At 35.9% G+C, this 22,246-nt stretch overlaps 1 protein-coding gene across 5 annotated transcripts in view; it reads left to right on the top strand.

Moving 5' to 3' along the window:
• Positions 1-22,246, top strand: part of PTPRQ (protein tyrosine phosphatase receptor type Q) — a 203,362-nt gene that overhangs the window by 18,169 nt on the left and 162,947 nt on the right. For all 5 annotated transcript variants that reach the window (XM_034644219.1, XM_034644220.1, XM_034644221.1 and 2 more), the window contains exons 9-14: positions 5,528-5,700; positions 14,310-14,490; positions 15,805-15,966; positions 16,071-16,250; positions 16,851-16,958; positions 17,097-17,378. In XM_034644219.1, coding sequence (XP_034500110.1) covers positions 5,528-5,700; positions 14,310-14,490; positions 15,805-15,966; positions 16,071-16,250; positions 16,851-16,958; positions 17,097-17,378 — 1,086 coding nt within the window. The remainder of the gene's footprint in view (positions 1-5,527; positions 5,701-14,309; positions 14,491-15,804; positions 15,967-16,070; positions 16,251-16,850; positions 16,959-17,096; positions 17,379-22,246) is intronic.

The raw sequence follows: 22,246 nt of genomic DNA on the forward strand, positions 1-22,246 counted from the left end.
ACTATGGAAGTGAAGACTTTTGTCCTTCAACTTGCTACTTTCTGCAAATAGTATAATCTTTTGTAGGGAAATCACTGAGAGACTCAACTTTTCAGGGTTCTCAATGACTTTTATTTGTCAATAGATTTTTTTCAAATTTAATTTAATTAAAATTTAACAAGTTCGTTTAATTTGCTAGATAGTGACAAAATTTATTTTATTTTATTTTTTAAAAGATTTATTTATTTGAGAGAGAGAGAGATACAGAAAGAGCCAGGGGAGGGACAGGGGAGAGAGAGAGAACATTAGGCAGACTCCCCACTGAGCACAGAGCCTGACAAAGGGCTGGATCCAAGGAGCCTAAGTTCATGGCCCTAAGTTCATGACCTGAGTTGAAACCGAGAGTCAGGTGCTCAACCAAGTGAGCCACCCAGGCACCCTACATAATGGGAAATTTTATTTTAATGTATTTTCTTTGCTCCAGTGCCATTTGTCTCAATTTTATTTTTTCTAATACTTTTTCATTTGAAAGCTTAAACTCATTTGGAATATTATTTATCCTTTATATGTCTATTCTGTTTCTCATTTATTAATAAAATTTATAGATGTATTGACTTGAGAATGATTCTTAGGTAATCCCTGTGGACAACACCTCAGAACTGATGCTGAACCATGAATAATTGCCTTGTGTATTTGATTTTCTTTAGTTAATTCGGTATCAATATTAAAGGAGTTGATTTAATCCATACTTCTCTGGTTTCCTCATAAGAATTTATGGTATAACAGATCAAGTATCTTTCTAAGGACAAAGACAAGGACAAATGGAGTCATTTCCTTTATCCCCCAAGATTTTTCTTCTTTCATTGAAAAAGAGAGAGAGAGAGATAGCTTTACAGTTGTTCTTATCCAGGTTTAGGGTACATTTTTAGGGTAATATAGAACAATTTAATCTTTACTTGAACTATAATTCAAGGCATTATTGTCATAGAGCAACATTTATTAAATTATATTGAAAAATGTCTTATAAATTAGAAGATAAAGAAGCTAAAAAAATCAGAAGATAAAGAAAATATCTTAGAATATAAACTAAAAAAATCAGAAGATAAACTATCTCATAAATTAGAAGATAAAGAAATATCTTATAAATTAGAAGACAAAGAAAAGAAGATAAACTGCAAAAGTTTAAAGATAAAAAAACTACATATACATATATACACACACATATACATACTTTTTTTTTTCTTTTTGCTATACTGGGTAGTTTTTGCTATTCTACTAGATTAATGTGTTATACCAAATGGAAGTGACACTACTAATTTTTTTTGAGGGTTTCCTTACCTGTTAATCTTTTTTTTTTTTTTTATTTGACAGAGATAGAGACAGCCAGCGAGAGAGGGCACAAGCAGGGGGAGTGGGANGTGGGAGAGGAAGAAGCAGGCTCATAGCAGAGGAGCCTGATGTGGGGCTCGATCCCATACGCCGGGATCACACCCTGAGCTGAAGGCAGACGCTTAACCGCTATGCCACCCAGGCGCCCCTCCTTACCTGTTAATCTGATCAATGTAGTCCTTAAATTTGTTTCTTTAGTTGAGATTCTACACAAATTCAAATTAAACGGAAAAATGCCAGATCTCTTCCATGAATTGTGTTATACAATATTGACCAAGGCTTTGTCTACATAGAAACTCTAAAATAAAATGTACAAGAAAGGTGGAATGTAAAAGAAAGGATTAAATGGCTGTGTTATTTTCATAGTACACAGTTGATTGGAAAGTTGCTCTGCCTTTGAAAAAATGTGTGTTGGTAACTATGATGATAGAAACATAAGGACAATATACGTCAGGGACAATATATATTTTATATATACTTATACCAGAGGTGACCTGTGCAAAAGGTTTTTAATTGATCTTATTTCTCACTCAGTCCTCAAGTGCCTAGAACAAAGACCAAAAGATGAGTGCTCAGTCTGTTGAATGATGAAAGAGTGAATCAATGATTATGGGGTCCTAGTCCAGAACTCTTCCCTCCACCCTTCAAAGGTCAAACTGATTTTCCTTCAGATTAGAAATTCTGTGGGGAGAGATGAATCTAAAGAGTTATCCTTCTAAATACAGAAATATAGAAATGTTTTTAGAAAAGGAGATTTATTTCTTGTTTATTGAATTTGAGTTCTTTGTAGATCTTGATACCAGTCTTTTATCTGTAGTATCATTTGCAAATATCCCCTCGCATTCCGTGGACTGCCTCTTAGGTTTTTTTGACTGTTTCCTTGGCTGTGCAGAAGCTTTTTATCTTGATGAAGTCCCACAAGTTCATTTTTTCTTTTGTTTCTCTTGCCTTTGGAGATGTGTCATGAAAAAAGTTGCTGTGGCCAATGTCATAGAGGTTGCTGCCTATGTTCTCCTCTAGGATTTTGATGGATTCCTGTCTCACATCGAGGTCTTTCATCCATTTGGAGTTTATCTTTGTGTATGGTGTGAGAGAGTGGTCAAGTTTCATTCTTTTGCATGTAGCTGTCCAATTTTCCCAGCACCATTTATTGAAGGGACTTTTTTCACTGGATGTTTTTTCCCGCTTTGTCAAAGATTAGTTGCCCAAAGAGCCGAGGGTCCATTTCTGGGTTCTCTATTCTGTTCTATTGGTCTGTGTGTCTGTTTTTGTGCCAGTACCATGCTGTCTTTGTGATCACAGCTTTGTAGTATAGCTTGAAATCTGGCATTGTGATGCCCCAAGCTTTGTTTTTCCTTTTCAACAATTCCTTGGCAATTCGGGGCCTTTTCTGGTTCCACACAAATTTAAGAGCTGTTTGTTCCAGTTCTTTGAAAAATGTCATTGGTATTTTGATTGGGATGGCATTGAAAGTGTAGATTGCTCTGAATAGCATAGACATTTTAACTATGTTTATTCTTCCGATCCATGAGCATGGAATATTTTCCCATCTTTTTGTGTCTTCCTCAATGTCTTTCAAGAGTGATTTGTAGTTTCGAGACTATAGATCCTTTACATCTCTGGTTAAGTTAATTCTGAGATGACGTATGATTTTTGGTGCTATTGTCAATGGAATTGATTCCCTAATTTCTCTTTCTTCAGTCTCATTGTTTGTGTATGGAAGTGCAACTGATTTCGGAGCATTGATTTTGTATCCCGCCACATTACTGAATTGCTCTATAAGTTCTAGTAGTTTGGGGGTGGAGTCTTTTGGGTTTTCCATATAAAGTATCATGTCATCTGGGAAGAGAGACAGTTTGACTTCTTCTTTGCTGATTTGGATACCTTTTATCCCTTTTTGTTGTCTGATTGCTGTTGCAAGGACTTCTAGTACTATGTTGAATAATAATGGCAAGAGTGGGTATCCTTGTCATGTTCCTGGAAATTCAAATCAAAACCACATTGAAATACCACCTTACGCCAGTTAGAATGGCAAAAATTGACAAGGCAGGAAACAACAAATGTTGGAGAGGATGTGGAGAAAGGGGATCCCTCTTACATTGTTGGTGGGAATGCAAGTTGGTGCAGCCACTTTGGAAAACAGTGTGGAGGTCCCTTAAAAAGTTTAAAATTGAGGTACCCTATGATATAGCAATTGCGCTACTGGGTATTTACCCCAAAGATACAGACGTAGTGAAGAGAAGGGCCATATGAACCCCAATGTTCATAGCAGCATTGTCCACAATAGCTAAATCACGGAAGGAGCCAAGATGCCCTTCAACAGATGACTGGATTAAAAAGATGTGGTCCGTATATACAATGGAATATTACTCAGCTATCAAAAAGAATGATTTCTCAACATTTGCTGCAACATGGACGGGACTGGAGGAGATAATGCTAAGCAAAATAAGTCAAGCAGAGAAAGACAATTATCATATGGTTTCACTCATTCATGGAACATAGAAGTAGGAAGATCAGTAGGAGAAGAAAGGGAAGAAGAAGGGGGGGTAAACAGAAGGGGGAATGAACCATGAGAGACTATGGACTCAGAAACAAACTGAGGGCTTCAGAGGGGAGGGGAGTGGGGGAATGGGATAGGCTGGTGATGGGTATTAAGGAGGGCATGTATTGCATGGTGCACTGGGTGTTATACACAAGTAATGCATCATGGAACTTTATATCAAAAACTAGGGATGTACTGTATGGAGACTAACATAATATAATAAAAAAAAGAGTAAAAAAAAAAGAAAGGAGATTTAAAGAATTAAATTATAGTTGTACTTTCATGTTTATATCCCAATTTTGAGCACAGGTGTTACTACATGCTGGACACGAAAATCTTGGCTGCAGTAGTAATGAAAATCTTAGGCAAGAATGACTCATTCATTCACCTAGCCATTAACTATTTAAAAACATTTAGAAATATTTATATTGTTACAATATCTAGGGGGCTTTTTAAATGATTACTTCATAGAGACAAAGAAAAAAACTCAATCTCTGGAATGAAAACTCCATTCAGTTTCCTGTATGGTTGAGGTAAGCATAATTATGTTCACTAATTTTAAATAATATTTACAAGAGTTGTGATGTTAATTTTCAATTCCTTTCTGTTATCTTAAAAGGGAAAAGGGTTGTTCTCTATTTATATTATATCCCTAAAGTGCCTCTGTTCTAAATGATATTTGCTAAAACCATACTAATGTGAAATAGCTTAAGGAAATGAATTTGATATTTTACTATATCTTGACCATAAGGAATTATATTATTTTCTTTCTTGAGCATTTCATTCAAGATTCCTTATGGTAACCTTGCATAGTAATAAGAACAATATAATTTTACCCATTTTATAGATTAGCAAACTTAGGGATGGGTTAATTGGCTATTCATAATCACACTAGCTATAAACAAAAAGTAGACAAAAGCCCTGGGCATGTTTATCCTTGATCTGTTAATACTCCTGTGGTACTGGGAGGTTTATCAGATGTCACTCTTGGTCACTTACTAACTAGAATTTACATAAGTGCTTGGTGCTTAGTTGTAAACCAGTTGTTAGTTTGTTTCTGTTTCTCTTTATTACTGAAAAGAGTAAGGGTACCTGAAATTAGAGACTCACATAATTCATTTGTAAACTTAGCAGACCAAAATCAATCAACTCTTCAAGCAATCTCATGTAATTAGTTGGAAGATAGCCTAATTGAATTTACCAACTACATTTCATTTCATACAAAGTCTTCTGGATGTTATTTTTTGATATGTTGTTATAATTTTATAAAGCTTTCAAGGTTTCTCCTGGGCATTAATCATCCCTAAACAGCTTTCTCTGAGAAGTTATTTTGATTAATGAATTTGTTTCAAACAAATATTATGACATTTTGATTTGAGGAAATTTCTCCATGTTATCCTATTTCTTATTTACATTTTTGAGAACAGTCTGTAGCAATTTATCTCTATCTTTAAAGAATCTTACACATATTTAATTGTTAATAAATATTAAATTGTCTTAGTCTATTTTCTAATAGACTTTCTTACAGATCTTAAATGGTGAGCTAAGAATTTAGAGAATTTTTAAAATTTAAAAGTATACTTTTAAATTCTTCCCTCCTTATTCATTTTGTTTTAGTTCCAGGTGCAATATTTGATTTACAACTTGCAGAAGTAGAAGCTACACAAATACGTATTACCTGGAAGAAACCACGACAACCAAATGGAATCATTAACCAATATCGAGTCAAAGTGCTAGTTCCAGAGACAGGAGTAATTCTGGAAAATACTTTGCTCACAGGAAAAGATGAGGTATTCTCTTTCATTTCACATTTGGTGAGCCCTTTCTCCTTGGTTTTGGCCCTGATAACTTGGAAGACTTTTCAGCATTCAAACCTAAAATATTTGACTAGCATCATGGTACAAAATGAAGTAGATTTGGGCTATGTTAATAATCTAGCTAGGTCATATTTCATTTTAGAACATATATTTTTAGTTAAATGCTATTATTCTTTTTCAGCATATAAAAATGTTAATTGAGCAATTAAGCAGGACTGAAGGTGTTTCCATAAATGAATATAATTTGGTAATTCAGTTAATGAATTGTTTAGAAACTCCTGTTATGATTTAAACACTCCTTCTAGGCTTGCTTGCAATTTGGAACAGTTGCCAGTGAAAGGCACAGTATTTAGTAGATGTTGTTGACAAATGACTTGTCCTGTTCAGTCTTTGGGAGCTAATTTTTTCAGACCAACCTCATTTTTAAAAAGAACCAAACAGAGTATTTTTGATTAAAGAAAGCAAATGGGGGCACCTGGTGGCTTATTTGGTTAAGTGTCAGACACTTGGTTTTGGCTCAGGTCATGATCTCAAGGTTGTGAGGGCAAGGCTGTGTCCAGCTCCCTGCAACGAGGGGAGTCTGCTTGAGGTTCTCTCTCTCCCTCTGCCTCTTCCCCTCCACCTGCTCACGCACTCTCTCTCAAATAAATAAATAAATCTTGGGGAAAAAAAAGAAAACAATCGACTAAATAATGGAAATTAAGTCATTCATAGATAGAAAATAAGAAGACAATGTGTTTGCCTCTATTCACAAGGGAAGTCTTATTTTTTCCCTTTCGTTTCTGTTAGAAGTACAGGCCACACTGGTTTCCCTTTCCTGTCTTCATTCACCTTACCTAGCCAGCTATTCACCTTGTGAGGGCCCTGTAAGCCTCCAGACTAGTCACATCCAAGTATGCATATAAAAATAAATATACTTAGGACCAGTGAATCCAATCACAGGCCTTGCAGGAGCTACCTGATGATTATTCATCAATTGGCTTCTACTGTTTTGGTTCAGAATCACTACTTTTTCTATCTGTGCTATTATTTTTTCCCATTCATATTGTCCATTCTATTTCTAGTCTCTGCTTTCTTCCATTTCTTGTACATACTTGAAAATTGATGATGCTATGTACTCAATGCACTCTGGCTGCCCAGGATTTACGACTCCAAATTATTCACCATCTCCAGCACAGGATTAAAATTCAATCCTATGTTTACTTCTTTTCTGTGTGTAAAAGATGTGAGTTATGCTTTCTCTGATACTCTAGTTGACAACTCAGGCAAAGGGCAAAAGCTTAAACCTTTGTTCCACCTGAGAAGGTCTTAAATTAGATAGTTAGCTGTTTTGGGACTAGGTGACATCTCCTACTTCTGTTAATGATGTCTGTTGAATGGCCTGCCACACCTGTTTTTCTCTTGAAGCTAAGATGTTCTAGAAAGACTTCTTTGTGATTCTGCCTCTGTTTATATGACTTGTAATCCCTGTGATACACTGAAGAGAACATGAGCTTTGGGGTCATATAAATCTGGGCTTAAATCCTGGTCACTTAATGGGCTCTGCAGTAGAGAGATTAAGAGCACGGACTTAGGAGGCAGAATACTTGGGTTTAAACCTTGGTTTTGCCATTATGGTTGGTTTAACCTTAGGAAAGTTGGCCTGACCTCTCTGATCTTCAGTTTCCTCTTCTCAAAGGTAGAGACTATAAGAGTCCCTATAACAAGGGTATTAATGAGGATTTAATGGGTTAATGTGCATAAAAGAGTTTAGAACAGTATGTGGTATGTAGTAAGTGCTATGCTAAATAATTGTGACCTGTCATGATTTTTATCATGGCAGTGGAACCTTCACCCTGATTGACACTCATTATTAGTTTCTTTATCCTCTCTCAATAAAAGGACACATTACTTCTCCTTATTTCTATGATGGTATCTTCCTTTATTAGATCAGGCCTATTATTGATATTTCTGTTTTCCCATGTGACTGATGCTTGGGTTCGTCTTTCAGGAAGTTGATGTGGGGAGAGAGATATGGCAGAGGCTCTAAATCCAAATGGACTTGGGTCCTAGCCTTGGCTCTGCCACTTACTAGTTCTATAACCTTGGACAAGTCAACTTTTGGAGACTTGGTACCCTCATCTTTAAAGCAGGGTGTATATACCCCCCTTACAGGGTGAGGAGTAGGGGAGATAATAGATAAAACCCCTGGTTTAGGGTATTCATTTATTACCCTTCATCTTGACCTTGATACTGTATAAGGACTCTTCCCTTTCATTTGCCCTTCTGCTTCTCAAAGTGTGGCTTCCACACCCTGTACAAGAATTATCTAAGTCCTTGAGATCTTGTTAGAAGTCACCTGTGACCTCCTAAGTGTCAGGTAAGGTGGTTATATATTTTTAAGTGTCCCCATCTTCATTATCTCCTCCAGAATCCATTTTTCTGCTCTCCCACTCTCCAGCTTTTGAGTATTTTCTGCCTCATGCATCCTCCGCTTTCATATGCTGTGACTTTGCAAAATTTTGGTCTTGTGTAATGAAAAAATGAAACAGCTAGTTCTCCTATAATTTTATAACTCCTTTATAAAGGCATTCCAGACAGTTCTGTTTTCAGCCACCTTCTCACACTTTCTTTCGATGATCACACAATTTTCAATCACAGCTGCCTACCTGAATGATCCCTTTGCCTTGCTTTCTATTCTGGTCTTTCTCTGACATTCTGTTCCTAATGGCAACCATTTGTAGAGAGGTTCTGTCAGGTTTGTCACATCTAAACTCATTTTCCCTCATAAAACAAAACAAAAATCCTTTTTGGGATAATGGCTTGGTTAATGACGAGAAGGAGGAGACAAAGCTGGGATACAGCTTAGAACAGATACTTGACAGACATCTGGGGATGGCGATGGAGACCTATGAAGGTTTCCACAGGATATACAAGAAGAAAGTCTATCCAGACAATTAATAGTTTCAGTTATGAAGAACAAAATCTGGAGAGGGACTAATTTGATGCCTAGATACCAAATAACTAGACTTAGAATTCTTTTATTCCTTGGACTGGGCACACCACAGCTCTCTGACCTGAAGGTCATCGTCTAAGCACTGAGAAGGTCTTTATGGTGCTTTTACATGCCTTTTATTTCTCTTTTCAGATTATGGCATTGTTATTCTTTCTGTCATAAAAGCTCAAAACCATGGGACTACCTCTGACTTGGGTTATACTCATCATTCAATAGTCATTCAATATTAAGCCAGTTATTTTTACCTCCAAAGGGTGATTCATACATCTATATTTCATTCCTGTGTCTCCACCGCAGCTCAGGATTGCATAGTCTCTTGCCTGGACTGCTGTTGTCTTACTGCATTAGTTTTCCATCGTTGTATAACAATTTGCCACATTTATTTATTATCTCACAGTTTCTGTGCCTCAGGAATCCACACAGCTTAAATGGATTCTCTACTTAGGGTCTCGTAATGCTGCAATCAAGGGCAGACTGTGCTGTATTCTTGTCTGGTGGCTTAACTGGGAAAAAGCCATTTCCAGACTCAGAGTTTCAGCAGATTTAATTTCCTTTTGACTGTAAAACTGAGGGCCTCAGCGTTTTGAAGACTAGCCTTAGTCCCAGCTCATAGAGGCCTCCCACAGGATTGTCACAAGGATTTTCCCAACATGGTCATTTAGTTCATCATGCCAGCAAGGGGAATCTATATAGAATAACTTTATCATAGGAATGACATGACATCCTCTCACCTTTGCCTTATTTCATTGGTTAGATACAAGTTATAGTTCCCACACAACAGGAGAGGATTATACAAATGCATGAACAGCAGGAGGTAGGAATAATAGGGGGGCCACATGAGAGACTGTCCACCACACTCTCCCAGCCCACTATTTTATATTTCACACATCTATTAGAATAATCCTTCCAGATTTAAGTATATTATTTATACTTCTTTTTAATGAGAAGTAACTAAATAAGAATTGAGAACAGATGGGGAAGGTATATATCTATTTAAGAAATCTAACTCCTTAGTATCATTGCAGAAAGTCAGTCACCCTTATTGAAATTTTTTTCCAGTGATATTTTATGGTTTGTTTCTTAATAAATAGGGTTTATTTGAGCATGTTGAAACACGTATAAAATTTTACTTTCAATATTTAAACAAATACTTGAAAAAATATATTAGAAAATTTAATCTCAGCATTTGAAGACTTTTATTTCAACTGCCAAATTTATATATGAATTGCATATATAACATGCCTAATAAATGATTGGGAATCCAGCCTCTGCTAAAATATTTTATCAACTCTGATAATAGGGTATCTACTGCCACAAAAGCAGCTCCTATTCTATGAACTTTAAAATATTCTTCTTTATGACCTCTGTATTTATTAAGTAACTACAAAATTCCAGGCACTCTGTTAGGTCCAGAAAATACACAGCTGGATAAGAAATTACTCTGTTCTTTAACTGTTTTGAACTGAACTAATATTCAGTTCAGTCTTCTAATGTTTGCCAGTTTGTCCCATCTCTCTTCTCTAGACCCACATGGTATGAGCTCGGAATTTTGAACCAGGGAAATGTGTTTCAATCCTACCTCTGCTATGACTAGTTTTGTGAACTTGAACAGATGACTGTAAAATAGAGCTCTTGATACCTAACTCTTTAGGCTATAATGAAGTTATATCACATAAGCGAAAGTACTTAGCACCATATTTGACATATAGTAGTTTTAAATGTTATTCTTTGTAGAAGTAACAACAATACACAATGATTTAATTTTTTTATCATTTGAAGATGATAGTCATGATTTTCGTAAGGCTTAACGTCCTCAGTTTCTCATCAGCTATGGTTTCTGGAGCCTTCATATTATTGGTTACTCTCCTATGTATATTTTCCAGTTTGTCAGTGAGCCTCTTAATCATCTGAATACAATATTCCATATGTAATTTGATTAGATCCAAATTGAGAAGAACCATTTTCTATCTCGATGTTCATTTCTTCTTTCAATGCAAAGAATAAAATCAATTTCTTTGCGAGACTCATTCCACTGAGACTAAAGTCTGTAAAACCCTCAAGTCATCTCTCCGTGGACTGTTCTTAAGTTGAATTTCACACTCAGAGCTCATCCTGTGCTTGTTCTTCTGGTAGAATCCTGGGGCATTTTCTCCTGAAAGACACCATCTTGATGCCTGGTGTTCAGATTTCTGAGATTCATACAGATACATCTTTTCATCTGATATATTTCACAAGTATATCAATATTTGTCCTTGGTGAACATGAGAAGAAAGCCAGCTAAATGCTTGACCGACTGCTATGGAATGAAGCTGACAGGACTCGAGAGTAGTTTAGGAGTGCTTGAGATAAAGTTTATTTTATTGACCATTAGGAACAGAAAAAGAAACCTTAAAGATTTGACACCTAAATAATATGCAGAAGGATACAGTATCCATTAGGTTTCCAAACATATGTTAATTGCAGACTTTTCTTTTTACCATTGCTTAATAAGAGAGTATAAATCATGATATAGTCTATAATAAAATATAGAAGCATTTCTTAAGAATAAGTCAACTGTTTCATTAATTCAATCCAGTAGACTTCCAGTGAGTCTAAATTTTGATAGATGTAATAGAGATTTTTTTTTAGAAATAAAATCATATTAGCTATAATGAAGGTTATAGCACGTAGAATCAGGTTGGTTTATACAGATGGATTAGGAATTTAACTCTGAAGAACTTGTAATTCTTTCACATAAATTCCAAAGATTCCTGGGTAGCATATGAGAGGGCTTTCATGTTGATGAACTGTGACATTCACAAAGTCAATTGTGTTCAACCAAGGGAGATTTTGCTCTCCAGTTGGCAATCTCTGGAGACATTTTTCTTTGTCACAACTGAGAAGATGCTTCTAGTGGGTAGGGACCGGGGATGCTGCTAAACTTCCCACAACAAAACATGATCTAACACAGAACATTAGTAGTGCTGAGGTTGAGAGCCCTGGACTAACTCAGTGAGTCTGAAACCTTGAGGATTTGCAGTGGGCTTCTCCTCCCTGCCATTTCTCTCACATCCACTTCGGCCCCTTCCAGTTACTTTCTTAAGTTTTAGTTCTTTCCCATTATTTTTGCTCTTAAAATAATTGTTTTCATCCTTTGAAAAACATAATATCTAACGCCTTTTTAAAAGAGGCAAAGTGTGAGAAATATTCATGGCACAGCCCTCTCAGTGATAACGAATAGCATTCCGGGTTGTTGTGAAACCAACGTCCAAATCATTGCCCCAGTTAGGGAGAGTCTTTCCAGAATACCAGCATTTGAGAGAAATTCAGAAAGTCAAAATTTAAGTCAACTCTTATATTGAAATGGCAATTTGCCAACAGAGATACTGAACTTAGTTAATTGATGGGATGCTGTGGCTTAACTCTCAATAATTTATCGGACATGGAGTGTAAAATGTTGGGAGATTTAATGCAAAGTTGTAGTTCACGGGGAAATTGTTTGGACTACTTCTTTGTGCCTTCTGCAGTGCTTTGTACGCCCTAGATTCTCAAAGGGTGGCTGATTGATAGTGGAAACAGCTGTGTGCTTCAAGCATAAACTATTGGCTGGAATACTAGAGCATCTCTGAATTATGTGTTTGTGATTCATGCCCTCCCTGATTTCCCTGTGGAGGCAGAGCTGAAGTGAGCCGTTGGAAGATAGAAGACCTTTAACTTGTCCCATATAGAGTTCCCTATCCAGAGTTCTTTATTGCAACAATTTTAGAATAGATCTTATAGGTATCCCCCTGCTTTTCATCACAATACTCTTCTGGCAAAAGATGTAACAATATTTAGATAATTTTATTTTATAAATATCATTTAGAGAACGAGAGATTTCCTTGGATCATTTCTCCACTCTTTTATATCTTAGAAAAGTTAATATTCCAATGACCTATTTTTGTAGATGGTTAAACAAACTGCCTTAAAATTTCTTGCCTTCCTGAAATTTTTCCTGAGCACCTCTTACTAGTTTTTTAAATACTAAGTATTGATGTTACTTAGGAATAAAAACCCTGTTTTTGGCTCTAGGACTAAAGATAACCACAAAACATGTAAGATAATTAAAAGATAAGTGTACCAAAACTTATTTACCTAAATAAAACCTTTATTATATATTATAAGTTTTGAGAGTATGAGAGCATGGAGTTGGGAAGGAATAAAATGATTTTCTTTTTTTAAAAAAGCATTTTTATTTTTCTTAAAAAGGTGAGTTTTGAAGCAGAACTTGAAAAAGAATGGACCAAAAGCAAGTAGTTCTTGCAATGTCTTTTTTTTTTCTCAAAATGATTTTATCCTGGAAAATTTTGAACAGATATAAAAGTAGAGAAGAGAATGTAATAATAACCCCCTATTTGCCCCACACCTGGATTCAGTAACTAACATCCTGCCATACTGGCATCAACTGTTTCCCATTGTTACTGTTGCCTTGGACATATTTTAAAATAAATTCCAGACTTCATTTTGCTCCTACATGCCTAATTAAGAACAAATCTCTGAAACTCATGGACATTTTAATTCATACAATAATTCCATTACCACCACTAACAGAATTACTAATATTGTCTTGATATCTTCTAATATCTAGAACATAGTCAAATTTTCCTGATTATCTTCAAAGCCTGTGTTGGTAGGTATGTACTAGTTAGAATCCAAAATCTGCACATTTCATTTGATTGTTAAGTCTCTTAAGGCAACATTTACTTTGATTAATGTTTAGTCTTATTTCCAAGGTTGAAAAACTACACAAAATACTTAATGGTATTTGCCCCAAATACCCTTTCCTCAATCACTTATGCTGCGCAGGGAGGGAGAAGGGAAAGAGTCGTTTTGTTATCCCCATAGAAATTCTTTCTGTATTTATCTGTAATGTGCTCCTTATATTTTCACTTCAGTATCTGTTACTTTGGTGAACTTGACATGTGTGAAGTACGTTATGGGATCTAGGAGCAATCATAGTTACTAAAAATATTCTTTAGGTCCAGAGCCTTGGATAGGCTATTTGAAAGCTATTGCCATGCATTTTTGTTCGTGTCTGTAACTTCACTTAATCAAAGATAGACTACTGTTATTGACGTATCAAGCAGGCATGCAAGCCTCTCTCACCTCATATGCAAATGAGAACACACAGAGAAGCAAAACATATTTTAATATGGCAGTATGCCTAGAACACTTACTTTTGGGGGTGAATGGTTTTAAAATAGTTTATTTATGAAACCTCTGTGTGAGGATGTCTAATTTTACAATAAAGTAATTAACTTGAATCAGAAACAAATATCCCGTTCATCCCACAATACAGTATTGATCTCTTAAGATAATGGAGTGATCAGGATGTGTTAAAATGATGCAGGAATTTAATAGCTCTAGAATGAAATCTGGGAAAGAATGAAACCTGGGAAAGAATGAAATCTGGGAACATAAAGGAAGACAGTAGTTGTGGAAATAGTACTATCTTTTTAAAAAGTGTGATTCCAAAGTTACTAGTTTTTTAAACTAAATACTTGAGTGAAGTCATTATTAAGTGTAACTGTTACAAACGGTCATTGTAAGTGTCTGTTTTTAATTTCAGTATATAGATGACCCAATGACTCCAGAAACTGTGAACATAGTAGAGTCAATGGCAGAATTATTTGAGGGTTCAGCAGAGATATCTTCAGACCTGTACTCGCTTGCTTCCGCTATATATAACAGTCATCCACTTAATAACTTTCCTGTGAGGAACAGAGCTGAAGACCAGCAGTCAGCAGTTGGTAGGTACAATTTTTATGTTCTTTGAAGTGTATTTCCAACCACCAGTACTGGCTAGCCCAGATATGAACCTTAGCTTAGAGTTCAACCGAATTATTAATGGTTCATGGGCTGGAGTCAGATTTTTTTCTTCTTCAACTGTTGGATAACCTCATGCAGCAAATGGATATGCCACACAGGCAGGAGTTGGCCCCTCCTAACCCATTTGACCTTCCTCCTAGAGAAAGTAGCACCCTAGAGTCTCTGGCCAAGCTGCATAGACAATCAGTTATTACAGTTGCCAAAGCAGGTGTGATGGGGAGGGATTAACATATCTTCAAATCATTTACAGGCCTCACATTCTCCGCAGCTTTTGACTAATAGGTTTTCAAATGTCACTAAAGGTAAATAGGTCAGAAAGTTACAACTCTAGTGCATGGGGTGATAAACAGGTGTAGGTGACCCCGGCGATGTGGTGATGTCATTAGTGTATACACTTGCTTTTCAGGGTCAATGGATCTTATTGTTTCTAAAAGAAGAATGCCATATATAGCAAATTAAAAATACTTGGTTACATGACACAGATCTAAATGATCTCTCTGGTTATTCTAAAAGTGAGAAGAATATATTTTTTTTCATTGCCTTTTTTTCTGATTTGGTAGTTATCTCATTCCAAATTAAAAGTGTTATGTTATTTTATTGATGGTAGAATTAGCCAGAATTTCACATTACATTCAGTATATGTTTATTTCATTTACTGATCCATTTTTTTCCTGTGCAAAGACTGGTGCAACACTAAAAATTAAGAGGCCCACAATTTCTGATGCAGATGTTTCCTTCAGTATTTGTTTGGCCTAGTTGTTATTTAACATTGTTGGAAACACAGGTTCTTAATTTAAAAAAATAACATTATTTGAAATCCTTGCTCAGGCATAATTTTGTGTCAGTTATCCAAGCATGCTTATTTTCAACCTCCAATGAGTTTAATAAAGGTATGGTGATTTTTGAGCTCAAATAAGTCTCATTTCAATAACATTCACATTACAGCATAGCATACTTATAAAATTTTAATTTGATATTATTACCTCATCTTTCATTTCAGAAAAAAAAATCCTAGCCTGTTCCTTTCAGAAGGTTGTATTTTCTCAAAATACTAGTCTCATGTTCCAGGATGTATGTATTCTTAATTATACATGTTTATTATTTACACATATTTTTATTATTTTACATACAGGAGTACATAGAGAAATTAATGACAAGTGTGAAACCAAGTTTAAGATTTCACTCTGTGAGGAAAAATAATTTTGATCATGATTTTTTAAACTGATTTCAAATAGGAGCTATAAGGAATCTGTCTATCACTGACATTGCTGCAGACCAGCTGTCTTATGTTATCAGGAGACTTGTACCTTTCACTGAGCACATGATTAGTGTATCTGCTTTCACCATCATGGGAGAAGGACCACCAACGGTTCTCAATGTGAGGACACGTGAGCAAGGTAAGAATGTATTTCCTTTAAATTCATTACCTGCAAATACTGCTCTTACACATTATAATACTTTTTCTTTTTGTTCGCATTAATTGTTCATTCTTCTTTACAAGTGCCAAGCTCCATTCAAATTATAAACTATAAAAATATTAGTTCTTCATCTATTTTGTTGTATTGGGATCCTCCAGAATATCCCAATGGAAAAATAACTCATTATACCATTTATGCAATGGAACTGGATACAAACAGAGCATTCCAGATGACTACTACAGATAACAGCTTTCTCATAACAGGTAGAACAATCTTTTTTCAAGCATTGCTTTTCTGGTGAAAATATGCGTCTCTTTCTGCCTTAAACACTGCAGGACACGTGCTGCATCATTTCAGATTTTGTTATGCTGTGCTGCCATGGATATCTTGAAAAATGTGCAGAAATAACTTGATTAAATGTGTTTTTCTTTGTCTATATTTATCTACTAAAAATGAGATCATCAGATCACAAGTATTATAGGTACATATTTAAACCAGAGAATTTTATATCTGGAATTGAAATAAAGTGTTAAAAGCTGGAATGAATGAATCAATGAATGTGAAAATCAGCTGAAGTAACTGAGCTGACATGATGTTTGTGCCAAGTCAAAATAGTCCTAGCAGCGTGCCAAAAATTATTTTTCAGCCTCAGATGATTGCCCTAATATTTAGGAAAGAACTAAAATATCATCAACATGGGAAGACCCTCATGCCCAAGGGATTTTGGGAGAATGAGATTACAAGGAAACTGACTTGGAGAGCCAGTCTCCCAAATAAATTATTTTCACTGGTGCTGTATCAAATGACGCTAATACATGAATGTTATTTTATGATCTTTAAACTGATAACTATTATCATTATAGGGTTAAAGAAATACACAAAATATAAAATGAGAGTGGCTGCCTCAACCCATGTTGGAGAAAGTTCTTTGTCTGAAGAAAATGACATCTTTGTGAGAACTTTAGAAGATGGTAAGAATATCAGGTGCAATTTTAATCAAAAGAAGCAAGTAGTGTTGCATGCTCACTGCTGTCTACCTCATGCTCCCTTTAGTGGCTGAAACAGCATGAAAAAATACACGTATTTAAATTTTTGTTTTCATCCCTCAGAACCAGAATCATCACCTCAGGATGTTGAAGTTATTGATGTTACTGCAAGTGAAATAAATTTGAGGTGGTCACCACCTAGGAAACCCAATGGGATTATTGTTGTTTATGAAGTGCTGTATAAAAATATGGACACCTCGTTGATGAAGAACACCTCAACCACAAACATAATTTTAAGGGACTTAAAACCTTACACCCTCTACAACATTTCTGTCAGGTCGTATACCAGATTTGGTCATGGCAATCAGTTATCTTCTTTACTCTCTGTAAGGACTTCTGAGACTGGTAAGTTTTTTGTTTGTTGTTTAAGAACACATAGTAATGAAGTAAACATGGCTGACAATTGTCATATTGTTTATATTTTAAATAACCTAAAATCGCTCATTCTTTTTTGTGTAACCCAGAAATTAATTTGTTTTTATCTGGGAAGGTGTGGGGAAAAGGCTTGCTGTGTCAATTGTTAAAGTCTGATTTACATATATGGGAACTCCAAAATAAAATCAGTGAATTTTTCAAATGAAAGACGTTGAGAAACCGAGGAATCTTTCAGTGTAACTGTCAAATAACTACATGCTTTCATATTAGGTAAAAGCAGAGCATACTCGTAAGAATAGATTCCTGTACTCCAATGAGGTACGTACGTAGAAAGAGGTGCAGGGTAGGAACACAGGAAGGACATGCCCGGTTGAGCCTTATGGAGGAGATAGCATCTGACCTGGATCTTCAAGAGTGGGGTAGAATGGCTGTTATTGAAGTTGTTGGGTGGGCAAAGAGGGGAGGATCCTATCTAAGGGAAATCGTGGAAGCAAGGTATTACTCTTGTGTTTCGGTTTCAGTGATAGAAGAACAAATAGCATAAGGCAAGACATTTTGCCTGATGATTTTAGTTTATTGTTATATTATGTTTAAAATCATATGTTGGAGCATCATTCATAATCCAACTCTAATTTATGCTGAGAATTAGACTAAATGTAAAGTTACTGTTTTATACCTACTTAAAAAAATTAAATATTTATTGACTAGCTACTGGCTGAACCATATGGAATTACTAATCCTGTGGGTCATAACGGCCAAATATCAGCAATGTCATATGGTTCAGCCAGATGCTCTGTGTGAGGCCCTGTCTCTAACCTTGAGGATCCTAAGGATCTAGTAAAGCAGCTTATCTTTGAGCAGGAGTACCTTCTTGAGACTGGTCACAGAAATGAATGTTATGAGATGACACAGAAGAGCTTATGGAGGGAGGCAATCATGATCGCAGGCCTGAGAGGGTAATGAGAGGAGTGTTTTGTAGCATCAAGAGTTATCCCTTAAAATGAAATCTAATTGATGTTAAACTGTATATTGGCATATTTCATTGCTTTTATAGATATTGTTTTTAAAATCAGAATTTTTTTTTTTTAAAGATTTTATTTATTTATTTGACAGAGATAGAGACAGCCAGCGAGAGAGGGAACAGAAGCAGGGGGAGTGGGAGAGGAAGAAGCAGGCTCATAGCAGAGGAGCCTGATGTGGGGCTCGATCCCGTAACGCCGGGATCACGCCCTGAGCCGAAAGGCAGACGCTTAACCGCTGTGCCACCCAGGCGCCCCTAAAATCAGAATTTTTTTTTTAAGAAAAATATCTCCTCTTTACCTGACCTAGCTTTATTTTATACTGGGTCAAGGAAAGAAACAAGCATATTTTAAACACCTGCAAAGCACCGTGGGCTATGCCATTGGCTTTCATGAAAATTAACTTTTTAACTCTAAAGCATTAAGGTATTATTATCTTCATTGCCTAATAAAAAACAATGATTTGTTTTTTGTTTTTGTTTTTGTTTTTTGCTGATATTTGGCCATTTGTTTTTAAGAGGTTCCTCTCTTCAATAAATATTCAGCAAATATCTGCAATATGCCAAGACCTACTGGGAATATAGCACTGTAAATGAAAGTGAATTTCTACCCTCCTAAAGTTAAAATTAATTGGTGGATGTTTAATTGCTTAAGGTCACCCAGCTGGTAAGTGATGAAGCTGGGCCTGGAACCCAAACGCATCCAACTATAAAGCATATTTGCTTTCACGATATAATCTCTTTTAGAAGCCATCAGTAAATTAGAGAGTATATCTAGGATTTTTTCTGTTCATTGTTGCAGTAATATTTTGCTGCTTGGGCTCTGCACAGCATGAGGAAGGAAAGAAGAACTTTCAAAGTCCCTGTTATATTAAACAATCATCATATTCATGAATGCTTATCAAATACTTCACTACTTAAGTGGTCACAGCATCAAGAATACCTTATCTTAATGATTATCTATAGAATAATCATTTTTGTTGTTTGCTGATACATGCATGCAATCTTTTACTTAGTATCGAGTAAGTAAATTTAATTTTCATTTTATTTTCTGTTATATGAGCATAATTCTAAGGCAGAGATAATAAACCTTAAGTCAATATAAGAATTTAATTTGACATGTAATTAAAAATGAGAATATTAATGTTGAAAGGTATCTTACCAAACACATAGAACCCTTTATTTTATAGATGAGGAGACCTAGAATTACTTGAGCGAAATTACTCAGAAATCAGAGTAGATGAGATGTAATGTTGGGACTTGGAGGTAAGCCTACGTATAGCCATTTCAAGCCTCCTGAGCTAGCGAGAAAAGTAAAGAGAAAAAAGAAACAACTAATGCCTGGACTCACCCGTTTGGGTGGGTGAAGGTCATTTTGACACTAGACTCTTCAGCAGCAAAACAGACTGAATAATAGGGCATAGTGTTCAGTGTCCATACTTACAATTCTAACTCTCTGTCCTAAAGTAGGGTACTCTCAACATCTTTGAATTCTTCATCCAGATGGAAATAGTGGACAATGAAATCTACATTAGTGACTTTTCCCATAATATGTGTGCTACTATTGAGCCACAAGTCTTAGCTCTTTTTGCAAAAGAGGAAGCTAGAATGTTAAGTAGTCTCAAGGTATCATTTGAAGCAAGATGTACTCAAGAACGGCTATCTGGGGGTGCCTGGGTGGCTCAGTTGTTAAGTGTCTGCCTTTGGCTCAGGGAGTGATCCCAGGGTCCTGGAATCGAGCCCCGCACTGGCTCCGTGCTCCACTGGGAAGCCTGCTTCTTCCTCTCCCACTCCCCCTGCTTGTGTTTCCTCTCTCGCTGGCTGTCTCTCTCTGTCAAATAAATAAATAAAATCTTTAAAAAAAAAAAAAAACAGCCATCTGTTACCCTGTTACCAAGGCTTCATATTCTTATTAAATACAATGAATTCATCCTCTACTCTTAATATAAAAAACAAGAGCCCACTTTTCAATATTATTTCATGAGAAATTGAAGGATTGGTTAGTGGTGTGTGAATACTGCTAGCTACAGATAAGAATAAACTATTTGTGCGCATGCTTTATCTTGATTGGGGAGTCAGAGTTTACTTATGCTTGGGAGTAAAATACTCTTGTGTTCAAGCAGAAAAGATCAATACAAGGTTGATCTCGTGGGTGTGTGTGTGTGTGTGTGTGTGTGAAAGAGAGACTGTGTGTTTATGTGTGTTTTAAGTATAGAATGTACAGTTTGCAAACAAGATTAATTCATGTTTTCTCATGCTTAGGGTTCAATAATCACGTAAAGAACTTTAAGTTCTCATACAAATTACCTTTTGATGATCTCTTTTTCTCTTTCAAGATCTAACTTTCTTTATGGTAAGCCTTTAACAAAATGCCTTGAATATGTCTGATGTGGGGTAATAACCACTAGTGGATTGTAACCTAGATGTTGACCACACTTTTGTGAAGGACTCTATAAATTTATGTATATTAATGAATAGCATTATGTTTCTACATATGCTTCTACATATCATTATAACTGTGTATGCCAAACAATAATCTTTTGGCATAGTCATGGTAACTTGTCACTTCCTATTTTAGGACCATCATGAACAAACTTTTCTTTTTTTTTTTAAAGATTTTATTTATTTATTTGACAGAGATAGACAGCCAGTGAGAGAGGGAACACAAGCAGGGGGAGTGGGAGAGGAAGAAGCAGGCTCATAGCGGAGGAGCCTGATGTGGGGCCCGAACCCAGAATGCAGGGATCACGCCCTGAGCCGAAGGCAGACGCTTAACCGCTGTGCCACCCAGGCACCCCATGAACAAACTTTTCTTATTTTTATCTTTTAAATAGATTCAGCTTTTTCCAACTGATTCTAATAATTTACTTTGTATTCATGAGTTATCTATTTTACACAATACTATTCCAATTGGACACACAGTGTTAGTTCAGAAAACTCTAAGTCCGTCATTGCTCTCCAAAATCAGTGAGTCATCAAGTCTGTCTTCTTTATTTTCCCTGAATCCAGCCAGCACTGGTTATCCCCTAAGGATAAATGAATAAAAATGCAAAGGATATCACCCTGGGGTCAGGGATGCATATTTATACTCCAACTACTGGTGGTAGGCAGACAACTCCAGAGGGACAACTTAGCAAGTTCCAAGGAGAATTCTTCAAAATCAGAAGTCATACTGAGTTATGAAGTTCAAACATAGTATTACTAACTCCTTTTTTTTCTTGCAGTTAAGGAGCTAGTCAATTCAATCTTGTTTTGCTTAGCTGTGAATTTCTCTCTTGTTTTTAAATATATTTAATGTCAGAACATATTTATTCATGACCTGAACAGGTGTTTGTGGATTCATATGCATTGTAGATATAGCAGTAAGACAAAATTCCCACTTTCCTGGAACTTAACATTTTAGAAGTTCCACAGAAAATAAACCAGTAAACAAGTAATATATATAACTTTGGTAGTGGTAAATTCTAGTAAGAAAAAAAAAACAGGGAAAGAAAAGAGAGTTATTGACTAGTAAACACACTATTTGAGGTAGAGGACTGAGGGAAGCCCTCTCTGAAGAAATTATATTTGCCCAGAGATATTAATAATTTATAAGAGTAAATTAGATGAGGATATGGAAGAAAAGTACTCCAGAAGGAAGAATAGCAATAGCCAAATTCCTCAAGTGGGAATATACTTTATGTGGTTGAGGAAGAGCAGAGCATTTCTGTCATTCAAGTACTATAAGTTATGGGGAGAGAATTACCAGGTGAGGAGAGACAGGCTGGCAAAGGTAGACTGCAGATTCTTGGTCTTATTCTAAGAGGTTTGGAGTTTAATT

This window comes from Ailuropoda melanoleuca, chromosome 15, assembly GCF_002007445.2.
Source record: "Ailuropoda melanoleuca isolate Jingjing chromosome 15, ASM200744v2, whole genome shotgun sequence".
Taxonomy (NCBI): Eukaryota; Metazoa; Chordata; class Mammalia; order Carnivora; family Ursidae; genus Ailuropoda; species Ailuropoda melanoleuca.